We start from the raw sequence: 23191 nt of genomic DNA on the forward strand, positions 1-23191 counted from the left end.
GGCCAACACTTTTTCACACCACTGTGTGTGTGTGTGTGTGTGTGTGTGTATATATATATATATACATAAGTGTGAATTTGTCGAAATTGAGATTCTTACGTCATCCGAAAGCTGAGTAAATAAGCTTTCCATTGATATATTGTTTGTTAAAGTAGGACAATGTTTGTCTGAGATACAACTATTTGAACACCTGGAATCTGAGGGTGCAAAAAAAACTAAATATTGAGAAAATCGCCTTAAAAGTTGTCCAAATGAAGTTCTTAGCAATGCATATTACTAATCAAAAATCAAGTTTTTATATATTTATGGTAGAAAATTTACAAAATATCTTAATGGAACATGATCTTTACTTAATATGCTAATGATTTTTGGCATAAAAAAAAAATCGATAATTTTGACCCATACAATGTATTTTTGGCTATTGCTACAAATATACCCCAGCGACTTAAGACTGGTTTTGTGGTCCAGGGTCACATATATATATATATATATATATATATATATATATATATATATATATATATATATATATATATATATAAAACCACCCGATTTAACAAACAAAAAACGACAACTAAATACCACCAAAAACCAGCTGGTTTATCCAAATAAAAAAAACAGCCAAATACCAGCCAAATACCAGCTAAAACCAGCCAATTTAGCAAAAAAGCTAAAAACAACAAATAAACCCGCTAAAACCAGTTGATTTAGCAGAATAAAATCCAACTAAAATGTGTTAATTTATTAAATAACAGCTAAAACCAGCTGATTTAGTTAAAAATCTAAAATAAAAACAGCAAAAACCAGTTCATTAAGCAGAAAAAACTCTAGCTAAAACCAGCTAAAATTTGTTCATTTAGCTAATAACAGAAAAAAAAAAAACAGCTAAACCAAGCTAAACCAAAAAACTGTTAAAAAACAGCTGAAAGACTACTTGATTGAAGAAAAAAAAAAACAGGTGAAGTCAGTTGATTTATAAAAACAAACTAGCTGAAAACTAGCTGATTTAGCAGAAAACAGCTAAAACCAGATTAAGCAAAGAAAAAAAAGCTGAAAACCAGCTAAACCGAGTTGATTTAGTAAAAAAAAAAGCTATAACAAGCTCATTTAACAAATAACAGCTAAAAAACGCTAAAACCAACTGATTTTGTAAAAGAAAAAAAGACTAAAACCAGCTAGAATCAATTATTTAGCATGAATTACCATATTGCTAGAATGCTTTTGACAGCTTGAAGAGTCTTGGCTCATGTGAACATTAAGTCTATGGGATTTTTATGCTTTTTAATGATCTTCACCTTTAGGAAAATCATAAGTCCAATCAGTTAGAAAAGTTATAGCAACCCCTGTCAGAACAATCTGAAGGTCTGAGCCACGTTTGGTGGTTTTAGCTTGAAAGCTCAAGGAGGAGATACTGTTAACATTTTGGCTCCGAAGAATAATAACAAGCTTAAATAGCATATCAGCAAGTTGGCTTTTTCAAACCAACTTAATTAACAACATCCTAGAGTAGACACAAACGCCCGTAATTGGTTAAGCTAATGTTTCTGTCATTCCACTCAGGATGCTCAAATGAAAAGAGCAATATTTTGACAGCGCCACTGTGATAATGTTTTAGAAAAATCCACATTTTCGCATCTTACGCTCGAATAGAAATATTGTAACATTGAAAAAGTGACACATCACCTTTAATTAGGCCCAAAAGAGCTCATTATTGCACGCTGACTATGTTACAATCACAGGCTACGGTGTCTGTACGTCTCTAGTGTGTGTGTGTGTGTGTGTGTGTGTGTGTGAGTGTGTGTAAGGGGAATATGAGTCCAGCATTCCTGCAGAGTTGGTCCTGGAAAGATCCCTGTGGAGACGCAGGAATCTCACTCTCTAATGGAGCTGGCAGAGGGAGCAGCTCTCTGGGATGGGAAAGAGAAGAGTGTGGCTTTTATTTTTCCTGTGCTGCGGTGAGCACAGGACTGCGGTTTCACAGAAAGAAAAAGAAAGGACGGAGACGACGGAAAGAAAAGCAAAACAACGCTTGAGGAAACATGCGAGATCTCGCAGCCTGGAAATGCCAGGGGTTTACTGGAAGACAAAAAGAAGTTAAAAAAAAGAATGTGTAATTGGAGAAGTGGATGAGGTGCGAGAGAGGAATGTCGCTTGATGAGATGCTGGTGGCGTCTCAGAGCTGCCATTTTAGTGCCCAGCCTAGTCGCTGTCCGTAAGGCCGGTTTTGCTCGGGGTCACGCTGAAGACTCGGAAAAGGTTCAAATGAGTTCTGCACAAAGTAAAAGAGAAAAAAAAGACAAGGGGAATGGGGGTGGAAGGAAAGAGAGGGAAAGTTGGAGAGTTGGGATGAGTGATGGTGAGAGGAAATGTGAAAAAGTGAGTGGGAGAACCAGAGAAAGGGGCGAGGGGGGGAGAACGACAGCAGGAGAAAAAGGGTGGAGGTCCAAACAGACCCGTTTCTGAACACAAAGGAAATGAGGCAGAAAAGAAAGGGAAAAGCGGGCCAGAAAGTGAAGGTAAGGAATGAGAGAGCGAGAAAAAGAGCAATCACGAGGGAAAAACCCGAAGAGAGTGTTGAAAGAACTGAACGCCACTGGAATGGTGAGAAGGGAAAAGATACGGTCAGTTTGTGATACTGATATGACGATTTGCACAGGAAGTTGACCGTAACCTTTGTTGCGCCTTTAATGAGGTCATGCTTCTGGTTTGGTTTATTCTTGTACATGAAATATGAAACATGAAACATACCAGATATCCACAAAACACAATCATCAAGGCACTGTAAGACATATGAGAAGCCTTCGTGTGATTGGACTGCGACATCCGAACAAGACAAGAGCTTGAAAGAGTGAGAGAGGACTGAGGAAGAGAATAGAGACTGTCTGTGCTGAAACTGGGGAATCAAATATGAAAAACACATTTTCAGAAAGACCTCCACCCATCTCAAGTCACGTGTCGGACTCGCTAATAAATGTCCAGATCATATTCTCCTGCAAAATCCGTACAAGAAAATTATACTTTATGCAAAAAGGAAATGAAGCCTATTTTTAGAATACTTGCATGAGTTAGGAGAACTTATTCTCATTAGTATAAAGAGAATTAGAAACATTACATAAAATATTGTAACCATATAAATCTTATAATATATAAATATATTAAATAATACATTTATATAAGCAAAGCTACAAAATAAATCGTTAAAAGTCATTATGTATATTACATTTATTTGTATTGTATTGTATTACATTCAATTTAAAATAACTGTTTTCTGTGTTGAATATATATTTTAAAATGTAATTTATTTCTGTGATACAAAGCTAAATTTTCAGCATCATTACTTGCATGCATTCTTCAGAAATCATTCTGATATGCTGATTTATTATCAATGTTGAAAACTGTTGTGCTGCTTAATATATATTTTTTTGGAACCTGTGAAACTTTTTTCAGGATTCTTTGATCAATAAAAGGTTAAAAATAACATTTATTTAAAATAGAAAGGTTTTCTAACTATATAGAGACATTAAATAAAGCATTTAAATATTACAACAATATAACTTTAAATAGTTTAATATATATATATTCATAATATTGTTTACAGAAATCAATTGGTTGATATATAAAATAGAAAAGTATACTAAGAAACTTCATATCAACATTTAATTTATGAAATTTAATTCAAAACAATTAGTTAAAAATTGTAATAAAATAAAATTAAATTATTTTTGCTTTTTTTGCATTGTGACTCATTGTGGTTGATATAGAAAACTATACATATTAATATAATATAATATAATATAATTAATATAATATAATATAATAATAAAAAAGTATTTAAATATTACAATAATATACATTTATTTAGTTTAATATATATTAACATAATATTTTATATACATATTTTATATATTTGACCCTAAACCACAAAACCAGTCTTAAGTAGCACAGGTATATTTGTAGCAATAGCCAAAAATACATTGTATGGGTCAAAATTATCAGTTTTTCTTTTATGCCATATAGGATATTAAGTAAAGATCATGTTCCATGAAGATTTGTTTTACATTTACCGTAAATTTATCAAAACTTAATTTTTGCTTAGTAATATGCATTGCTATGAACTTTAAACACTTTCAGACAACTTTAAAGGCAATTTCTCAATATTTTTGTAGCCTCAGATTCTAGATTTTCAAATAGTTGTATCCTAACAAACCATACATCAATGGAAAGCTTAATTATTCTGCTTTCTGATTATGTATAAATCTCAGTTTCAAAAAATTGACCCTTATACATTTTTTAAATAATATTATGTAAATGAAAAAAAGAAACAAAATTCCATAGCTGTAATACAATTAAAATCATCCAGACACCATGATTTGTGTATGTTAAAATCATTATAAAGGCAGTATAAGAAGTTTACAAACACTAGCATTATGTGTAAATTTCCTATATTTTTCTTGAGGTATAAAACACGTATGACCTTGACATTTCTTGACTGTTTGTGTGAGATTTGCCTATAGCGCATACTTTTACTGCTCCTTGAAAATTTGTGCGATTTTTAAAAGCCTTCAAATGTAAATATGTTTGCCGGTGTGATTGAGCAATGACATCTGTTCAAGTTCAAGTTTCTTTTTTCCTTTACCCTCCAGACCACATGTTCATGGTGCGTGGAGACAGCAGTGTCTGTGATCTAGTGCTGTAGTTTTGGGACCAGTGAGCACGTGGTCTCATCTATCATGCATGTGAAGGTAGGTATGCGTATATTTCACGAAGAGGTCTGGTCTCTGAGCGCACCGCTTTTAATCCTAAACACGGATCCAAGAACAAGCTTTGCTCTCAGCACACAGAAAGCCCTATTAGTTGTGTTTACTGCAAGCATAAATCCCAACATTTGGGAAGGATAGCAGAACTAGCGGATCTTAAATTGTTTTTTAACAATCATATGCTGCCATAAAGTCATGCTGGAATGATCATATTTATGAGACGAATGCACATGAACGCCACCACAATGCCATAATTACCAGTGGGAAACTCTGCAGCCGGTTGCAGCAAGAAAAACCCTTAGTGATAATAACTTAGAATTATAACTTAAGAGCTTGCATTATAACTAACTTGCAACTGTGCACTTTCTGACATTCTGATTTGGGGGTGTGTGAATAAAAATGTAATATTGATCATAAGTTATAATTGTAAATGTACAGTTTAATTTAAATATATTCTGATGAATACAAATAAACCCTTGCTAGGAAAATGTTTGACAGGCTTGTGCAACCAAACTAAATTAGTTAAACCCAAATTAGACGTAGTTTTTATGTGCATGCATGGCGTAAAATTTCATCATCAGCATCGTACGCACATACTGTACATGCACAGCCAAATTTGACACAGGGTTCGTAGAGATACTGTAAAATAAAATTCCAGGACTTTCAAGGACTTTTCAAGCACTACTGTTTTGAATTTCAAGGACTTCAATCAAAGATCTCACCTATGGTTTGATTTTCTACCGAAAAAAAAAACATTTGCAAAACTGCTCGAAATCCTCAGAAACAAATAATTGGTGATACGCACTCTGAAAGGAGTAGTTCACTTTCAGAACAAAAAACTCACCCCCTTGTCATCCAAGATGTTCATGTCTTTTTTTCTTCAGTTGTAAAGAAATGGTGTTTTTTGAGGAAAACATTTCAGGATTTCTCTCTATATAGTGAACTTCTATGGTGCCCCCGAGTTTGAACTTCCAAAATGCCGTTTAAATGCAGCTTCAAAACGATCGATTATTTTCTAAAAACATTTACAACTTATATACTTTTTAATCTCAAACGCTTGTCTTGCAGAGCTAGAAAGACAAGCATTTGAGGTTAAAAAGTATATAAATTGTAATTTTTTAAATAACCCATTGTTTTGCTAGATAAGAACCTTCTTTCCTTGGCTGTGATCGTTCAGAGCCCTTTGAAGCTGCATTTTGGGAGTTCAAACTCCATTCGAAGTCCATTATATGGAGAGAAATCCTAAAATGTTTTACTCAAAAACTGTAATTTCCTTACGACTGAAAAAAGAAAGACATAAACATCTTGGATGACAAGGGGGTGAGTACATTATCTGTAAATTTTTGCTCTGAAAGTGAACAACTCCTTGAAGTCAACAAACTGAATCAAATGATTCTAGAACCCACGCAGAAGTCCCAATCTGAATTAAATGATCTGCAATTTGCACTCCTAAGTTCCAATCTAAAGCAAAGATCTGAATAATGATTCAAATCAGCACTCGGAGCGCGGATCGGGAATCATTTAATTCACGGAATGATTCAAGAACCCGCTCTAAAGATCCAATCTAAATCAAATGATTTGCGATACACGCTCCGAAGTGCCAATCTGAATCAAATAAATTGTGATTACGCTCCAAAGTCCCAATCTAAATCAAATAATTTGTGATAGTGCTCCGAAGTCCCGATCTAAAGCAAATGATTTGCAATACGTGATTTGAAGTTCCAACCTCAATCAATTGCTTCGCAATACGTAATTTGAAGTCCCGATCTCATTCAGATGACTCAATTACGTCCTTTGAAGTCCCAAACTAAATCAAATGATTTGCGAACCTGCTCCAAAGTGCAGATCTAAATCAAATGATTCACGATACGCACTCCGAAGTCCCAATCTGAATCAAATTATTTGCGATACATGCTCCGAAGACCCGATCTAAATCAAATGATTTGCGAAGTGACTTGAAGTTCTGATGTAAATCAAATGATTTGTGCTGTGACTTGAAGTTCTGATCTAAATCAAATGATTTGCGATGTGACTTGAAGTTCTGATGTAAATCAAATGATTTGCGAAGTGACTTGAAGTTCTGATCTAAATCAAATGATTTGTGCTGTGACTTGAAGTTCTGATGTAAATCAAATGATTTGTGCTGTGACTTGAAGTTCTGATCGAAATCAAATGATTTGTGCTGTGACTTGAAGTTCTGATGTAAATCAAATGATTTGTGCTGTGACTTGAAGTTCTGATCTAAATCAAATGATTTGCGATGTGACTTGAAGTTCTGATCTAAATCAAATGATTTGCGATGTGACTTGAAGTTCTGATCTAAATCAAATGATTTGCGATGTGACTTGAAGTTCTGATCTAAATCAAATGATTTGCGATACGCAACTTGAAGTTCCGATCTAAATCAATTGATTTGCAAACTTGCTCCAAAGTCCAGATTTAAATCAAATGATTCGCCATACGCGACTTGAAGTTCTGATCTAAATCAATTGATTTGCAAACTTGCTCCAAAGTCCAGATTTAAATCAAATGATTTGCGATACGCGACTTGAAGTTCTGATCTAAATCAATTGATTTGCGATTCGCAAAGTTTCGATCCAAGTCAAGTGATTTGCAAACCTGCTCCAAAGTCCAGATCTAAATCAAATGATTCACGACACGATCTGATTGGACGATGCAATGGTTTAACTGATTCGGAGTTTTCGAAAAGCTCACTTTCACCCATCACTATATGTGCTTTTTAAAATCAATACAATTGCGATGTGAAAATTAAAAAATGAATTGATCTTTTCATTTGATCTAGTTTTTGCTAGTGAATTGCTTAAAATGAAAGACCAACTTCACATGTTTGAATCAATTGGAGCAGTTCCAGCGTAAATGGCTCACTCAATTGATTCAGTTCGGATCTAAATCAATTAATTGGTAAAACACCACTTGAATTTCCGATATGATTCAACTGATTCTTGATACGCGACTTGAAGTTCCGATCTGAATCAACTGATTTGTGATACGCGTCTTAAAGTTCCGATCTGAATCAACTGATTTGTGATAAGAGACTTGAATTTCCGATCTGAATCAACTGATTCACGATACGCGACTTGAAGTTCCGATCTAAATCAATTGATTTGTGTTACATGGCTTGAAGTTCCGATCTGAATCAACTGATTTGTGATACATGACTTGAAGTTGATTCAACTGATTCGTGATACGCGACTTGAAGTTCCGATCTGAATCAACTGATTTGTGATACGCGACTTAAAGTTCCGATCTGAATCAATTGATTCGTGATACGTGACTTGAAGTTCCGATCTGAATCAACTGATTCGTGATACGCGACTTAAAGTTCCGATCTGAATCAATTGATTTGTGATACGCGACTTGAAGTTCCGATCTGAATCTAAAGTTCCGATCTGAATCAACTGATTTGTGATACGCGACTTGAAGTTCCGATCTGAATCTAAAGTTCCGATCTGAATCAACTGATTTGTGATACGCGACTTGAAGTTCCGATCTGAATCAACTGATTTGTGATACCCAACTTGAAGTTCCGAACTGAATCAACAGATTCGTGATATGCTACTTAAAGTTCCGATCTGAATCAACTGATTTGTGATACACGGCTTAAAGTTCCGATTTGCAATATGCAATGTTTCAAAGTCAAGTGATTCGCAAACCTGCTTAAAAGTCCAAATTTAAATCAAATGATCCACGATACGCGCTATGAAGTCCTGATATGAATCAAATGATTTGCGATACGTGCTCCGAAGTCCAGATCTAAATCAAATGATTTGCGATACAAAACTTAAAGTTCCGAACTGAATCTACTGATTCATGATATGCGACTTGAAGTTCCAATCTAAATCAATTCATTTGTGATACACAGAGTTCAATCTAATTCAAGTAATTCGCAAATCTGCTCCAAAGTCCTGATCTAAATTAAATGATTTGTGATGCACAACTTGAAGTTCCGATCTAAATCCATTGATTGGTGATACGCGACTTGAAGTTCTGATCTATATCAACTGATTTGTGATACACAAAGTTTTAATCTAAATTAAATGATTCACAAACCTGCTCCAAAGTCCAGATCTAAATCAAATGATTCACGATACACAGTCTGATTGGAGTGCTTTGATACAGTTAATAATTTTGCAACGCAATGGTTTAACTGATTCTTTAACTGATGAGTTTCGAAAAGCTCACTTTCACCCCTAACTATACATGCTTTTTAAAATCATTAAAAGTGATGTGAAAATTAAAAAAATAATGTCTCTTTTCATTTGATCTGTTTTTTGCTGAATCACTTGAAATGAAAGAGCGAAGCCATGTGTTTGAATCGATCGGAGGGGTTCCAGTGTAACTGACTCACTCAATTAATTTAATTCATCTGTTCCTCTTTTTGCATCTTCAGCCATGTTTACACAACACTGTCAGTACTTACTACCGACTTAACTCGCTGATTTTATTACATTAACTGAAAAAGGCAAAAAAGTATTTTTTAATTGCATACATTTTGTGTGAAAAGATATGAGCTTACTGACAAAATTAAGCACTTTATTTCATAGATATATTGTCTTTCAAATAATTCAAGCACTTTTCAAGTACCTCTTCAGGAATATTGCTATTTTCAAGGGTTTTCCGTGCCTTAAATTTCAAAAAGTCAAATTTAAGTACTTGAAGTACTTGAAGTACCTTGTACAAACCCTGTTGGCAGTCAAAAAAGAAAGACATAATGGAGAACAACAACAAACTACTAGGGATGGCAACAACAGTAGACGACTGTTTGACAAGTGCCTGTGGGAGGGAGTTTAGAGATACAACTCTGATTTAAACTAGTACACAGACATTTGTAATCACTCAGAACTTCTTGACGAGGATAAAACTTAGTTTAGTGTGTTTGTGCACTATCAAATGGAGTATAATTTGAAAGGCTATGCATTCAGCTGTATATATATATATATATATACACCAAAACTGAGGCATACTTTAGGCTTTACAATTTTTCCTCTTCATTTTTCATTACACGTTAAAAATTTCTGTGGTCCGATGAGGAAATATAGCACATTTCAAATCATATACTTCCATGGGGACCCATGCCTGCCAAGGAACTGCCGTTGAGATGGATAGGAATGCTAACGGATAGATTTCTCTCTGTATTAAGGTGCGGTCACATTTACCATTGCTTGGCAAAATCTTGTGGGTGAAATCCAGTCATTCTCATAGGAATCTGGATGATCTGTTGCGAGTGAGGGCGAAAATGTTCCCCACGTAGATTTTGCTCATGTTAAATCTGGTCACGTTGCACGTTAAGTTAAAGTTTGTCACGTTTGTGAGCAGTGTTTCATATACTGTACACCTCTATGCTATTGACAATGGTCCTTTTTTGCAAACAAAACTTTAGTTTGGGAACCGATTTTCACTATTAACTATGATTTTTGCCTCAATAAACTCCTGATTTAACTCCCTTGCTGCTTATTAATAGTTAGGAAGGTAGTTAAAGGGATAGCTCAACCAAAAAAAAAAAAAAAAAATTACCATTAATTACTCACCCTCATGTCGTTTCAAACCTGAAAGACCTTTCATCTTCAGAACACAAATTAAGATATTTATGGCCCAGAATTGTAGTAAGGGCATGGTAACTGCAGGGTTCATATAGATACTTTAAAATGAAATTCCAGGACGTTCAATGATTTTCAAGGATCTCACTTATCAAACAATGTCTTCTTTCAAAATCTAAAAAAGGCTAATTGATAAATAAATATATGCTAATAAAAATTGCAAAAAAAAAAAAAGTGAAGCACATGCAAAGTATTACTACTAAACGGATTTGTATTTGTGTATACTTTCTTTTTTCTTCTCTTTTTTATAACTGTACTTCAAAAATTGAAAAAAGATTCACGAAATTGCTTTGAAATCCTGATCTGAAGCAAATGATTCGCCATACACGCTCCAAAGTCCAGAACTGAATCAAATTATTTGCAAACCCGCACCGAAGTCCCAATCTGAATCAATTGATTCACGCTCTGAATTTCCAATCTAAATCAAATGATTCATGATACATGTTCTGAAGCCCCAATCTCTTTGCAAATCATTTGCAAACCATCACAAATTATTTTACTTAGATCGGAACTTTGCGTATCATGAATCATTTGATTTTAATCATTAAACTGATGAAATGATTCACAAACCCATTCCGATCTAAATCAAATTATTTGCAATGTGCACATCAAAGTTCCGATCTAAATCAAAATGATTTGCGATACACAATTTAAAAAATCTCAATCCAAGTCAAATAATTCCAGAACCCGGTCCGAAGTCCCGATCTAAATTGAAATTATTTGTGACACATGATATGAAGTCCCGATCTGAATCAAAATAATTCACAATACGTGATCTGATTGGACACAATGTTAACTGATTCAGAGTTTTAAAAAATGTTGTTTCACCCATCACTACACCTACTTTTTAAAATCATTACAAGCGATGTCAAAAATGAATGGCTGTTTTCATTTGATCTGGTTTTTGCTAGTAAACCACTTGAAATGAATGATCGAAGTCAGGAGTTTAAATCAATCGGAGTGGTTCCAGCATAAATGACCCAGAATTTATTTGGTTTCATCTGTTCCTCTTTTCACATAAGGCATTTATTTATGACACTGTCAGTATTACTACTGGCTTAGCTTGTTAGTTTTCTAACATTAACTGAAATTAGCACAAAAAGTTGTTTTTTAAATTGTTGCATTTACTGAACTTGAATTTATTGTTGAAGTACCTCTTCTGGAATATTGATTTTTTTCAAGGGTTTCCCAGGCTTTAAATTTCAAAAAGTTAAATGTAGCACTTTAAGCACTTTGTACAAACCCTGTAACTGACATGGAATAGAAGAAATTGTTGAATGAAGTCATTATTTTTGTTTTCTTTGTGCACAAAAAGTATTCTCGTAGCTTCATAACATTAAGGTTAATACATTGTTGTCACATGGACTATTTTAATGATGTCCTTACTATCTTTCTGGGCCTTGAACGTGTCAGTTTTGTTGCTGTCTAAGATATTTTATCAAAAACATCTTGTGAGTTCTGAAGATAAACAAAGGTCTTACGGGTATGGAACGACATGAAAATGAGTAATTAATGACAGAATTTTCATGTTTGGGTAAACTATCACTTTAAGTTTAGGTATGGGGTAGGATTAAGGAATCGAAAATATGGTCATGCAGAATAAGGCATTAATATGTGCTTAATAAATAGCCAACATGCATGCTAATAAGTAAGAAGCTAATAGTGAAAATTGGTCCCTAAACTAAAGTGTCACCAATTTTGCTAATGTGACCACACCTTTATAAACCTCCTTCTTGGTTCATACATAGCTTGCAACAACATAGATTCATGGAAGATGAAACCTGGGAAAGGGGAAACCACAAGTCCACCACAGGTTTCAAACTTGAAAAACTGTTGAAATACTGTTTAAAAAAGCGGTGAAGTTATGGGTCACTGGGTTCGTTTCAAATATTCAGCCTATTTCAGTGCTGACACACCTGATTCAAGGCCTCTAGTCACTGGGTACTTTATTAATCAAAAGTTTATTCAGCTGTGTTGTTGATGGAGAGAACACACATGAAATCCCTTTCCTACAGTAGATAAACATTTGCTGTTGAATCATGTTGTGGTTTTAGTGTGCAGAAATTAGATTTGTTGAAATGGACTGACCTAGTCTGAAGCTGCTAGTGTGACTTAAGGACAGAGGGCTGATGGGTGAATGTTTACCTGGGAACACTAGGAGGGACTCGTTTGGGGCGGCTGGTAGTGTTGGTGGTATCTGTGCTGTTGGATACCGGCGGGGCAGGAGCATCCAAGCGAATTGGTAACGAAGGAGCAGGCGGAGCCGGATGCTTCTTAGGGACACTATAACTTGGAGGAGACCTGAGAGAGACGCAGACTGATTTGTGAACCATTTCAATGATTCATTGAAAATAATTGGCTCCAAAGAAAGACACTCTTGCATCTGACATCAGGCTTTTACTATACACAAAAGTATGAAGCTCTATAAAAATAAATTTTCCATGACTTCCAATTTGTTATTAATCCCAGTTTTTTGCTAAGCCTGGAAAACACCATGAAAATTTCATGATATTTCTAGGAATCCTGGTGATTCAGTTCATGTGAGCGCCAACGGTCCACCAATAATTATGTGCGGCAGTACTGATTAAAGTGTAAGGGTCAAGTAAAGAACAGCACTGCTGGATGAGTGTGATGGAGTGATGATGAATACACCTTGAACAGGAAGTGGAAAGGTGAGGTACCTTCGGTGTAGTGAGCCACTATGGAGCCAGGAGTTGTCTACAGGGGGTGGCAACGGGGTGGAGATGGTAGAGGTGGAAATGTCAGTGATTATATTTAGAGCCTCTTTCAGGGCAGCGTGGGTACGCAGCACTTCTTCTCTGCGCAGGGCCTGTTCAGGAGACTCATCCATCAAAGAGTACTGATCTCCTGAAGAGTACAACTGAGCCAGCAACTCAGAGTGGATAAACTCCTCAACCTATGGGTAGGGAACACAGTTTCCACATAAAAAAAGGAATGGGACTTGAAGATATATACAATGAGATGATGACACAGTCATATTCATGGCCTAAGAAGCTATTTTACTCTGTATAAGGATGGTCTGTTGCCCTATTCAACGCGGCCGCCATGTTGAGTTATTAGGCGAATAGCGAACTACTCACACATCATCCACACCAATATACCTATATACAATTAAAGGGAACCCTGGGCATTAAGACTTGTATGGCTTAAAATAAAGTAAATTATGTATCTTACTGAAATATTTAGTAGAAAACCTATGAAAGATTTACACTATTTAAAAAAAAAATCTATATCGTTTTATACATATTTTGGACTATGGGGACGCAATTTTTTTCAATGATGTCAAATGGTTGCACTTGGTGAGCTACTGGCGCTACCTGTTGCTATTTTTACCACAACACAACTCGGAAAATAAAATACGTATACAATGACTGCAGCTACTGAAAGAGCTTACAGGTGGCGATGGATAAAAGCCAAATAAAATAAACCAAATGCAGTACCATCGATTTTCCCCACAAGGAGTCTAAACGCACACAGATATAGAGTGAAATCTGCGCTGAGAAACTCCTTCAGTGGCTTTGGCTTCATGACAAGCATCGGCATGTTTGGCATCTAGCGTTTCTTGTCTCTGCCATTTGTAAGCTTTTTCAGCAGCTGTGGTCTACTAAAAGCCTCAAAAGGCATTAGGGCTAAAGTGAAAAGGACAAAGACGCGGGTCTTTAGAAAGTATTATTCGTCCACAGGCATCTTCCCATTCTTTTCTCCTCTTCCTATCGCTAGTGACAGCCATAAGTGAAGACTTATGCTGCGTTCACACCGCCCAAACCGTCATGCGTCAGTTGCGGCAAGATTACATGTAAAGTCAATGGTTGAGTCCGTCAGAGGTCCGTCAGAGGCTCTGCGTTGCGTTGTGTCCGTTGGATCCGTCAACTTTTCAAGCGTTACCTGCGTTTCAAGCGTCAACGCAGCCAACGCAAGCAACGCAGAAGTTCAGCTAGTTGAACTTTTGACGGACTTAACGCACTTGACGCAGTGCGTCAACCAATCAGAGCGTCTCACTGTAGCGACGTCACCACACGTATTTTGAATGAAGCGGGAGCAGAAAAAACAACAACATACAATTCTCTGCGATTGAAGACGGCTACAAACTTATTCTAGCCGTCTGCAATCGCAGAGAATTGTATGATCCGTCCTCGTTGTTGTATAAAGACAGGGATGTAAAGGAACTTGCTTGGATGAAGATCGCTGAAGAGATCGGGTTGTCAAATCTTTTCTCAACGTAATTATTTCCCATTTCGTTAGCTAGCGAAACATGTTCATGAGAGGATTCCAAAATGTCCAGTCCCAATAGTTTGCCATGGTTTATTCAGGGGAAGTGTGCAGAAAACTAGATGCGTTGGGAGCGTTGCCTGACGTGTGCGGTGTGAACGCACCAAAAAGCAAGCGTTGCCAGCTTCAACGTACATGCGTCAAACTAGATGCGTTAGGTGCGTTGCCTGACGCAGACAAAGTGTGCGGTGTGAACGCACCATTACATTACTTCTCTTGTTGCCCTTCGACTTAAAAATACAATCAAAATCCGCACAATGTGGCATCGAATCAGTATTTTATTTTTCTAGTTGTTTTGCTGTAAAAATGGCAACAGGCATTAATACCCGAGGTTCCCTTCATATTAACAAACTTTAAAGTCCTTAAGTCAATATAAAACGACAGCGAAACTATTCTGGAACTGATTTTGGAACATAAATGAATTGGGCCAAAAAGATGGTCAAATGAATTAGAGTGAAATCTGACAGAAAATATTTGCATGCTGTCAAAACACTGTCATGGTAATTTTTTATTTTAAATATAGCAACTTATTTGCACAATACGATATAAAAATATGATTTTTTTTTCCTGAGCAAAGGTCTGAGAATTATACATTTTCAAACTAACCCAACCTAGATTTTGAATACTATTTCTTTTACAATTCAAGTACAAAACAGTATCTAAATAAATTATAAAAGTATATACTTTAAATGTATACATTACTATACTTATTTGATATTTAAAAACTGTTTCAATTTTTTTTAAATAATTTTTAGTGTATGGAAGTGTAATCGTTTTATTACATCTTGAGGTACACTTACTATAAAAGATTTACAATTGTACAGTACATTGGTTGCCAAGATTATTAAATATTATAATAATAAGACCTAATGTTAACATGATATGGTTTATTTTTATATAATATGAATGTATGAATAAATGCTTATCTCTACATCTTACGTAAATAAAAGTTGTAAAAAAGTGTATTTGATTTAATTTCATAGTTTCCTCTATTAGTGTTATATGCAGAGGGTACAGACGTTGTTGATGACGAGGTGCATGATGGTCTTTGGCATCAGGTCTCGGATGCTTTTGTAGACGATGCTCATGTACGAGTCCACCAGGTTACGGATGGTCTCGACTTGACGCTCTAGCTGAGGGTCCATGGAGAAGCTCTCCGCCTGGCCTGAACCCTCTCCATCAACCTGACCATTCAGAAAAAACACAAAGGAAGATGTGGGCAAATCTGGATAGAAAATGTACAGTCAATGTTTCAAAGGGCATTGAGTGCACATACATAAAGAGAACCAAGCTGGAAAAGAGATGTTTGGTGGGGGGGGGACAAGAAGCAAGGAAAAAACGAATTTTACTTCAGTGAGTGTCAGAGGGGGTGTGGTAGACTTCTGTCAGAGCGAATTATGGGGAACCCTGACAGAACTGTGACATCACTCAACATGTTGCTCCAAAGCATACATAAAGACCGAAAGAGGGGGATGGAGGGGTGCATGAAGAAAAAAAAGGCAAGGGAGCTGATTAGAAACAGAGCTCAAAGCCCCCTCCTTCGCTGATCCTCCATGGTGTGACACAAGAGCTGAGGAATGCAGCAGAGCTCCTGACCCCAGAGCACAGCCACCATGAAGCCTGCAGTCGGAGAGTCAAACACACACACAGAAATGCTACAGGAGCGAGAGTTATCCAAACTACAGTGCACAGTCATTAGAAGGACTAGATGGAATCGGCGGACCTTTTATGCATTTATTTTAGAGCAAAATCTGTAGAATCATGCACAATAAAAAGTGAAATGTGTTAAACATTTATGAGCATCAGGCGCTCCAGCTCTGCAGGAATCTAAAGAGGTTTCTGCAAAGCGCTGTGTGCATAGATTCCATGTGGGCCTGGTTATTATATGAACGTATAATCTCTTTATGTTTCTTAGAACACTGCTAGAGCAGCTTACGAAGACTGGTGCACATTAAAAATTAAAGCTTTTCAATGATTCTTTGAAGCCTTTAAAGGGATAGTTCACCCAAAAAAAGAAAAATTCAGTCATCATTTACTTAACCTCAACTTGTTCAAAACCTGTACTTTTGGGTTCATCGTCAAAACACAAATGAAAAAAAATTTGTCCCTCCCCTGAAAAATCATTCCAGTTCCTTAGAAAGCATTTGAGCATCCGACATGACGTTTTTTTTTATGAGAAGTACCGCAAACTGAGTCATACAAACGGTAAAATGGTTGAAGTTCCGATATCACTAGAATATCGCACTCCTCTCAGCCAATCAGATTCGAGGACCAGAAAAACCTGTTGTATCCACCTTTTTCTTTCTGTAAGAGTGAGCGCCATTTGTAAAATATTGCGTCTGCCTTCCGGTCTCATCCACACCCAGCTATTTTTAGCTGTACAAAACTGCTCGCTTACTGTTTGACCATATTATTTTAATGTATTATCTTAATTATGAACACACTGTTTACCATATTTTATGTGCTCTATCTTTAGAGGACTTATTATTATATTAAACTACTCAATTCATATGGATTCCTTTCCTTTTTGAATGGAATGGTTTTTTCAGTGAAAGGACAGAAATCTTTAAAAATATCTTTATGTTTTGGAAACGGACAAAACGGGTGAAACATGATGACAGAATTTTCACTTCTTGGTGAATTATCCCTTTAATGTTCAGTAAAGTTGGTTATTTGATTCTTTGGAGACTGACAAAAGCTAATACTTTTTTATAGGTTCTTCAGATCAGCGTATTTGGTTTCTGGATTCAATAGTTCACTCAAAAGTGAACATTCTGTTCATCATTTAGAATAGATCCTCATGCTGTTCCAAACCCCTGTGGTTTTCTTCTATGGAACATAAAAGAAGACTTTAGGCACAATGTTCATGCTGCTCTTTTACATGCAAAAAAAAAATATATTAATGAGAATAAGTGCTCAAAAGTGCTCTGTGAATTGAAACCTTAAAACTTATGTGAGGAACAGACATTGTCATTTGCTAGAATCTCATATTCATGTCTAGTAACCAGCTGCGTTGAAATTTGAATATGTGACCCTGGACCACAAATGGGTCAGAATGATCGATATTTAATTTATGCCAAAACTTATTAGGATATTAAGTAAAGATTATTTTGTAATCTTGTAAAAAGAGTATTTTGTAAATTTCCTACTGTAAATAAATAAAAACTAGTAATATGCATTGCTAAGAACTTAATTTGGACAACTTTAAAGGTGATTTTCTCACTATTTAGATTTTTTTGCACCCTCAGATTTCAGATTTTCAAATAGTTGTATCTCAGCCAAATATGTTCCTATCCTAACAAACCATACATCAATGGAAAGCTTATTTATTTACATCTTTCAGATTATGTATAAATGCCAATTTAAAAAAAAAAAAAAAAACATTATGATTGGTTTTAAAGTCCAGGGTCACATATGTCTCCATCAAATATGCACTTTAGAATCTCACTAAACGAAGCAGATCAACCATTGCCCTTTTGCCTACTGTTTTATAAATACTACAAATTACTACAACTTTATTTACTAAAATGACTTACTAAAACTTCCTGACATAATATTTTTGTCCATATAGATTTTTTTTTTTGTATAAAAAAAAGCAGCGTGAACCTTTTTCAGAACTTCTTTTGTGTTCCACAAAAGAAAGGACATTTTTTCTTTCTGAACCTGCATAGACAGTAACGGAACTGACACATTCAAGACCCAGAAAGGCAGTAAGGACATCGTTAAAATAGTCCATGTGACACCAGTGGTTCAACCGTAATGTTATGAAGCAACGAGAATACTTTTTGAGAGCGAAGAAGACAAAAATAACGATTATTCAGCAATTTCTTCTCTTCATTGTCAGGCGGAGCGTGGAAAAGCCAAACAAATATAGAATGCGATGTTGTGCTGGAATAAAACAACAGATTCCTATGAGTGCTTCCACATAGACCGCGAACATTCGTGCACCGAAAAAGCAAATGTTTTTTTAACAACCAGTCTGACAAATCTTTTCAGCTTCGCAAAGCAAAAACATGGCCGTCCAATAAGATTTGAGCATTACAGCATGGAGCAGCTGCTTGTTGCACAACAGGATGAGAGTGGTGGCGCTGTTTTGAAAACCAGTGTAAACAAACACAGAAGAAGAGTATTCCAAAAGAGATGAGGATGCGCTCTTGTTATCATTGCATCTGAGAACAGATGGTTATTCTCACATGTTATTAATAAAATTTCTATTAATTCTCCACTGAATTATGTGATCTGGAGAAGAACACTATCCATTTTCTTCGATGTGCACGAGTGTTATATGAGTCAGAGTGAGTTCACTCTCTAGAACTTCCGTATTTTAAAAAAATTGATTGAAACATTTTTCTACTGTTCTACACAGGAAATATGAAAGCAAACAGACATGTGATTATGTTATATTATATATACAGTCAAGCCCGAAATTATTCATACCCTCTAGCAAATTCTGACTTAAAGTTACTTTTATTTAACTAGCAAGTTTTTTTTTGACCGGAAATGACAAAGGCATCATTGTGGAAAAAATATTTCTCAGCTTTTATTTACATTTGAACCAAAAGTAATGGCATGTCCAAAATTATTCATACCCTTTGCAAACTGTCACAGTCTATGGGACAATCCAAAGTTCTATACCATTCCAAATAGTCCAAGCTGCTCTAAAGCATCCTAATTACCCTGATTCATTAGGAACAGCTGTTTTAATCAACTCAACATGTGAAAAACAGAAGCTCTCTGCTGTTGGTTTGTGGACAGTCGTGGCTAAGACAAAGGAGCTCACTGAGGACCTGCGGCTGCGCATTGTGGCTGCTCACAAGTCAGAAGAGGGCTGTAAGACCATATCAAAATCAACTGCAGATCACAATCAGAGGTTATTATTTGTTATTATCAATGATGGTTTAAAGTGGGTTTTAAGCAAATACATTAATAATTATAGAAATTAAATTAAATATGGTATGATACTAATTTTACTTCTATTTATATTTTAAGATTTTTTTGTAAGCATTATAGATAGCTTGTGTTTCTCGCGTAGAACCAAACTTTGCTGTATATTGAGCAGTGGACGATGTTAAATCCATATACAAGAGACATATCTGAGGAAAAATGCATTGTTGGTCGATGCCACCTAGCGTGCAGGCGTGAATTAGCAGAAGGCGAACAATCGGTGTGAAAGCACCATTCGTCGGCGATTCGCCTTACGTTTTTGCATCGCGCTCAGTTTGGAAAGGCCTTTAGATGCACATGCTGCTGACTTAGCTTCATAAAATTAAGATTGAACCACTGGTTCCTTACTACCTTTCTGGGCCTTGAATGTGTCAGTTGCGTTGCTGTCTATGCAGAGTCAAACACCTCTCGAATTTCATCCAAAATATCCTAATTTGTGTTCTGAAGATGAATGAAGGTCTTATGGGTTTGTAACGACATTAGGGTGAATAATTAATGACAGTATTTTACATTTGTGTCCACTATTCCTTTAAAACTATACTTTTACAGCAACAGCACATGGTATTGGTTTTGTAAAGAAGTATGGAATAAAGGTTCTTGAGCGGAGCTTATAAAGATCTACAAGGTATCCGGCTATAAAGCTCTTTTCGGTTTAAACTGAAACCTTTATTTTGAAGTTTTAGGCCTCAGGGTTTATCGTACAGGTACAGAAGCCGATGTGTTCCTGTGCTTACTGTGGTTTTCTCTGGGTAAACCCCAGCTCGCAGCAGAGAGGCCTTCCAGCTGTCCACATCGTCCTGAGTGTCGCAAGCCAACTCCAGATGCCTGTAGTCCTTATACACGTTCCTAAGGCGAAAATAATCAGCCGTTAGCCGGTTTCTATGGCAGCACATACACTCTCGCACAAACAAGTGCGGCAAAACCCTCTCTCGCTCGCTCGCATATATCATCTGTCCAAAACCACAAACCCCAGAACACCCTTTCAGCCCTGTCTGACGTGAATATCCATTCACTTTCTCCGATCTGATTCTAATCTCTTAAAATTCATTTTTTCCCCCTTTTTTTTGTCCTACCTCACCTCTTATATCCATCGTTCCCATCTTTTACTAGTGTCTCATATCTTTTTTCTCTTTCTCATTTTTTTTTTCGTTCAGAGAGAGGCAGGAATCTGGAGCCCGTCTCTCTCCATCTGTTCCACATTCCCCTTAATTATTCTGTTGTTCCTCTCCTCCTTTTGTTTCCCTCTCATTTCTCTCTCTTTTTGTGGCTATTGTTTCTCTTTGTTGTGCCTGTGGGGTAAGAGGCTTAAAGTATAATGCGCAACGTGTTTTTGATTTAGTCTACGGCTGATAAGAACACGGCTACAGGAACGTGACCTGAGACCGGGGTCAAGTCGGACACACACTGAAACAAACCACACACCAAAGCAAACACATTCTCACATGCTTCGATCTAATAAAACTCAGCTACAAAACAGTGTTTTTATAAGCGCAGATATGACTCAGTGCTACTAATTGCTATGACTGAGAAATCATTTCTCATAGACGCTCATGTAATGTTTACGTATACAACTGCATACGTCAAGCGATATACTGATCCAAGCGTCCACACTTCATTTGCTTTGCAGACCCTTCTAATAAGGTGTAATAAGGTGGAATATTGTTTTGCGGTTTAACGATTAATAATTCATTGGTAGTTCATGATATTTATGACAGGATAACTGGGGTGTTTGTGAATGTACTGAACTTTATTTGCCATTCCAAAACCACAAAGTACGGCTCTGACTTTTAAAAGGATTTAGACTCAAAAACTGAGTATGCACAAAATCAACAAAGAATCTGTGTGCATCCAAAAATAATATTTGGCTATGTTTCTGGGGCTTATTATGGATTTTTTTTCTCAAATTGAAGCTTAGATCATGTCCCAAAGTCTATAATTTCAGTATTATTAACATACAATTCCAGTACTTTTTAAATAGCTTTTATTTTTATATTTTTAGTTTTAATTTTATTTTTAGATTAACTTTGTAGTGCTTTTGTCATTTTTATTCTTTTTTTTTTTCAAGTTTAAATTTTAATTTTAGTTGGAAGTTTTAGGCATTTTTGCTATGTGCTTTTATAATTTGTATTCATTTTAAAACCTTTTTAAGCTTTCATTTTAATTTTAGTTAACATTTAAGTTATTTTGTTGCTTTTGCTTTTGTCTTTTTGGAACGACATGAGGGTAAGTATTATATATTCACTATTATAGTATGTTTTAATTAGCTTTTATTTTTTTATTTTTAATATTCAACTTTTTTTTAAGTTTTCATTTGAAATTTAGTTTTGCATTTTGTTGTGCTTTTGTGTTTTTTTATCCACTTTTTAAGCTTTTTAAAGTTTTCCTTTTAATTTTAGTTTAAGTTTTTAATTTTAATTTTTAATTTTGTTATGCTTTTGTCATTTTTATTCATTTTTAAGCAGTTTTTAAGTTTTCATTTTAGTTTAGTTTTTAGTAAGTTTGTTATGCTTTTGCCATTTTTATTTCATTTTTAAATTTTTTTTTTTTGTTTTAATTTTAGTTCAGGTTTTATTAATTTTATGTGCTTTTGTCATTTTTTTAAGCTTTTTTAATTTTTTTTTATTTTAATTTTAGTTTAAGTTTTAGTAATGTTGTCATGCTTTTGACATTTTTATTCATTTTTTTAAGTTTTAATTGAATAATAATTTAAGTTTTATTAATCTTATGTGCTTTAGTCATTTTTAATTTTTTAAGCTTTTTAAGTTTTAATTTTAGTTTTAAGTTTAAGTAATTTTGTTGTGCTTTTGTCATTTGTATTAATTTTTAAGCTTTTTTAAGTTTTTGTTTTAATTTTAGTTAAAGTTTTAGTACTTTTATGTGCTTTTGTCATTTTTATTCATTTTTAAGCTTATTTGAAGTTTTAATTTTAATTTTAGTTTAATTTTGTTGTGCTTTTGTCATTTTTATTCAATTTAAGCTTTAAGTTTTTATTTTAATTTTAGTTTTAGTAAATTTGTTGTGCTTTTGTAATTTATATTCAATTTTTAAGCTTTTTTTTTCAATTTTAATTTTAGTTTAAGTTTTAGTATTTTTGTTGAGCTTTTGTCACTTTTATTACTTTTTTAATATTACTATTTAATTTTAACCATTATTTACATTTTTATAGTTTTAGTTTTTTCATTGAAATACTTCATACTTTAAAAATATTTCAATTCGGCTTTGTTTTGAATATTTTTAATAATTTTAATAATAAATGTAATAATTTTAGTTAAGTATAACAAGTTTTCTTTTTAGTTTTAGTTAAAGTTTTAATACTTTTGTTATGTGCTTTTGTCATTTTTATTCATTTTTAAGCTTTTTTGAAGTTTTAATTTTAGTTTAAGTTTTACTCATCTAATGTGCTTTTGCCATTTTTAAGCTTTTTTAACTTTTCATTTTAGTTTAGGTTTGAGTCATTTTGTCATGTGCTTTTGTTATTTTTATTCATTTTTTAAGGTTTTTAAGTTTCTGTTTCAAGTTTAGTTTGAGTAATTTTGTTGTGCTTTTGTCATTTTTATTCAATTTAAGCTTTTTTAAGTTTTA

The 23191-nt window shown here is 34.8% G+C and overlaps 1 protein-coding gene across 1 annotated transcript in view; it reads right to left on the reverse strand.

The window, feature by feature from the left end:
* Positions 1 to 12516: 12516 nt before the first annotated feature.
* Positions 12517 to 23191, reverse strand: part of LOC141283719 (dynamin-2-like) — a 44740-nt gene continuing 34065 nt past the window's right edge. Inside the window, exons 17-20 of the mRNA XM_073817032.1 lie at positions 20344 to 20455; positions 15685 to 15849; positions 13057 to 13292; positions 12517 to 12676 (exon numbers count right to left, since the gene is read on the reverse strand). Coding sequence (XP_073673133.1) covers positions 12517 to 12676; positions 13057 to 13292; positions 15685 to 15849; positions 20344 to 20455 — 673 coding nt within the window. The remainder of the gene's footprint in view (positions 12677 to 13056; positions 13293 to 15684; positions 15850 to 20343; positions 20456 to 23191) is intronic.

Source organism: Garra rufa, chromosome 13 (assembly GCF_049309525.1).
Source record: "Garra rufa chromosome 13, GarRuf1.0, whole genome shotgun sequence".
Classification (NCBI taxonomy): domain Eukaryota; kingdom Metazoa; phylum Chordata; class Actinopteri; order Cypriniformes; family Cyprinidae; genus Garra; species Garra rufa.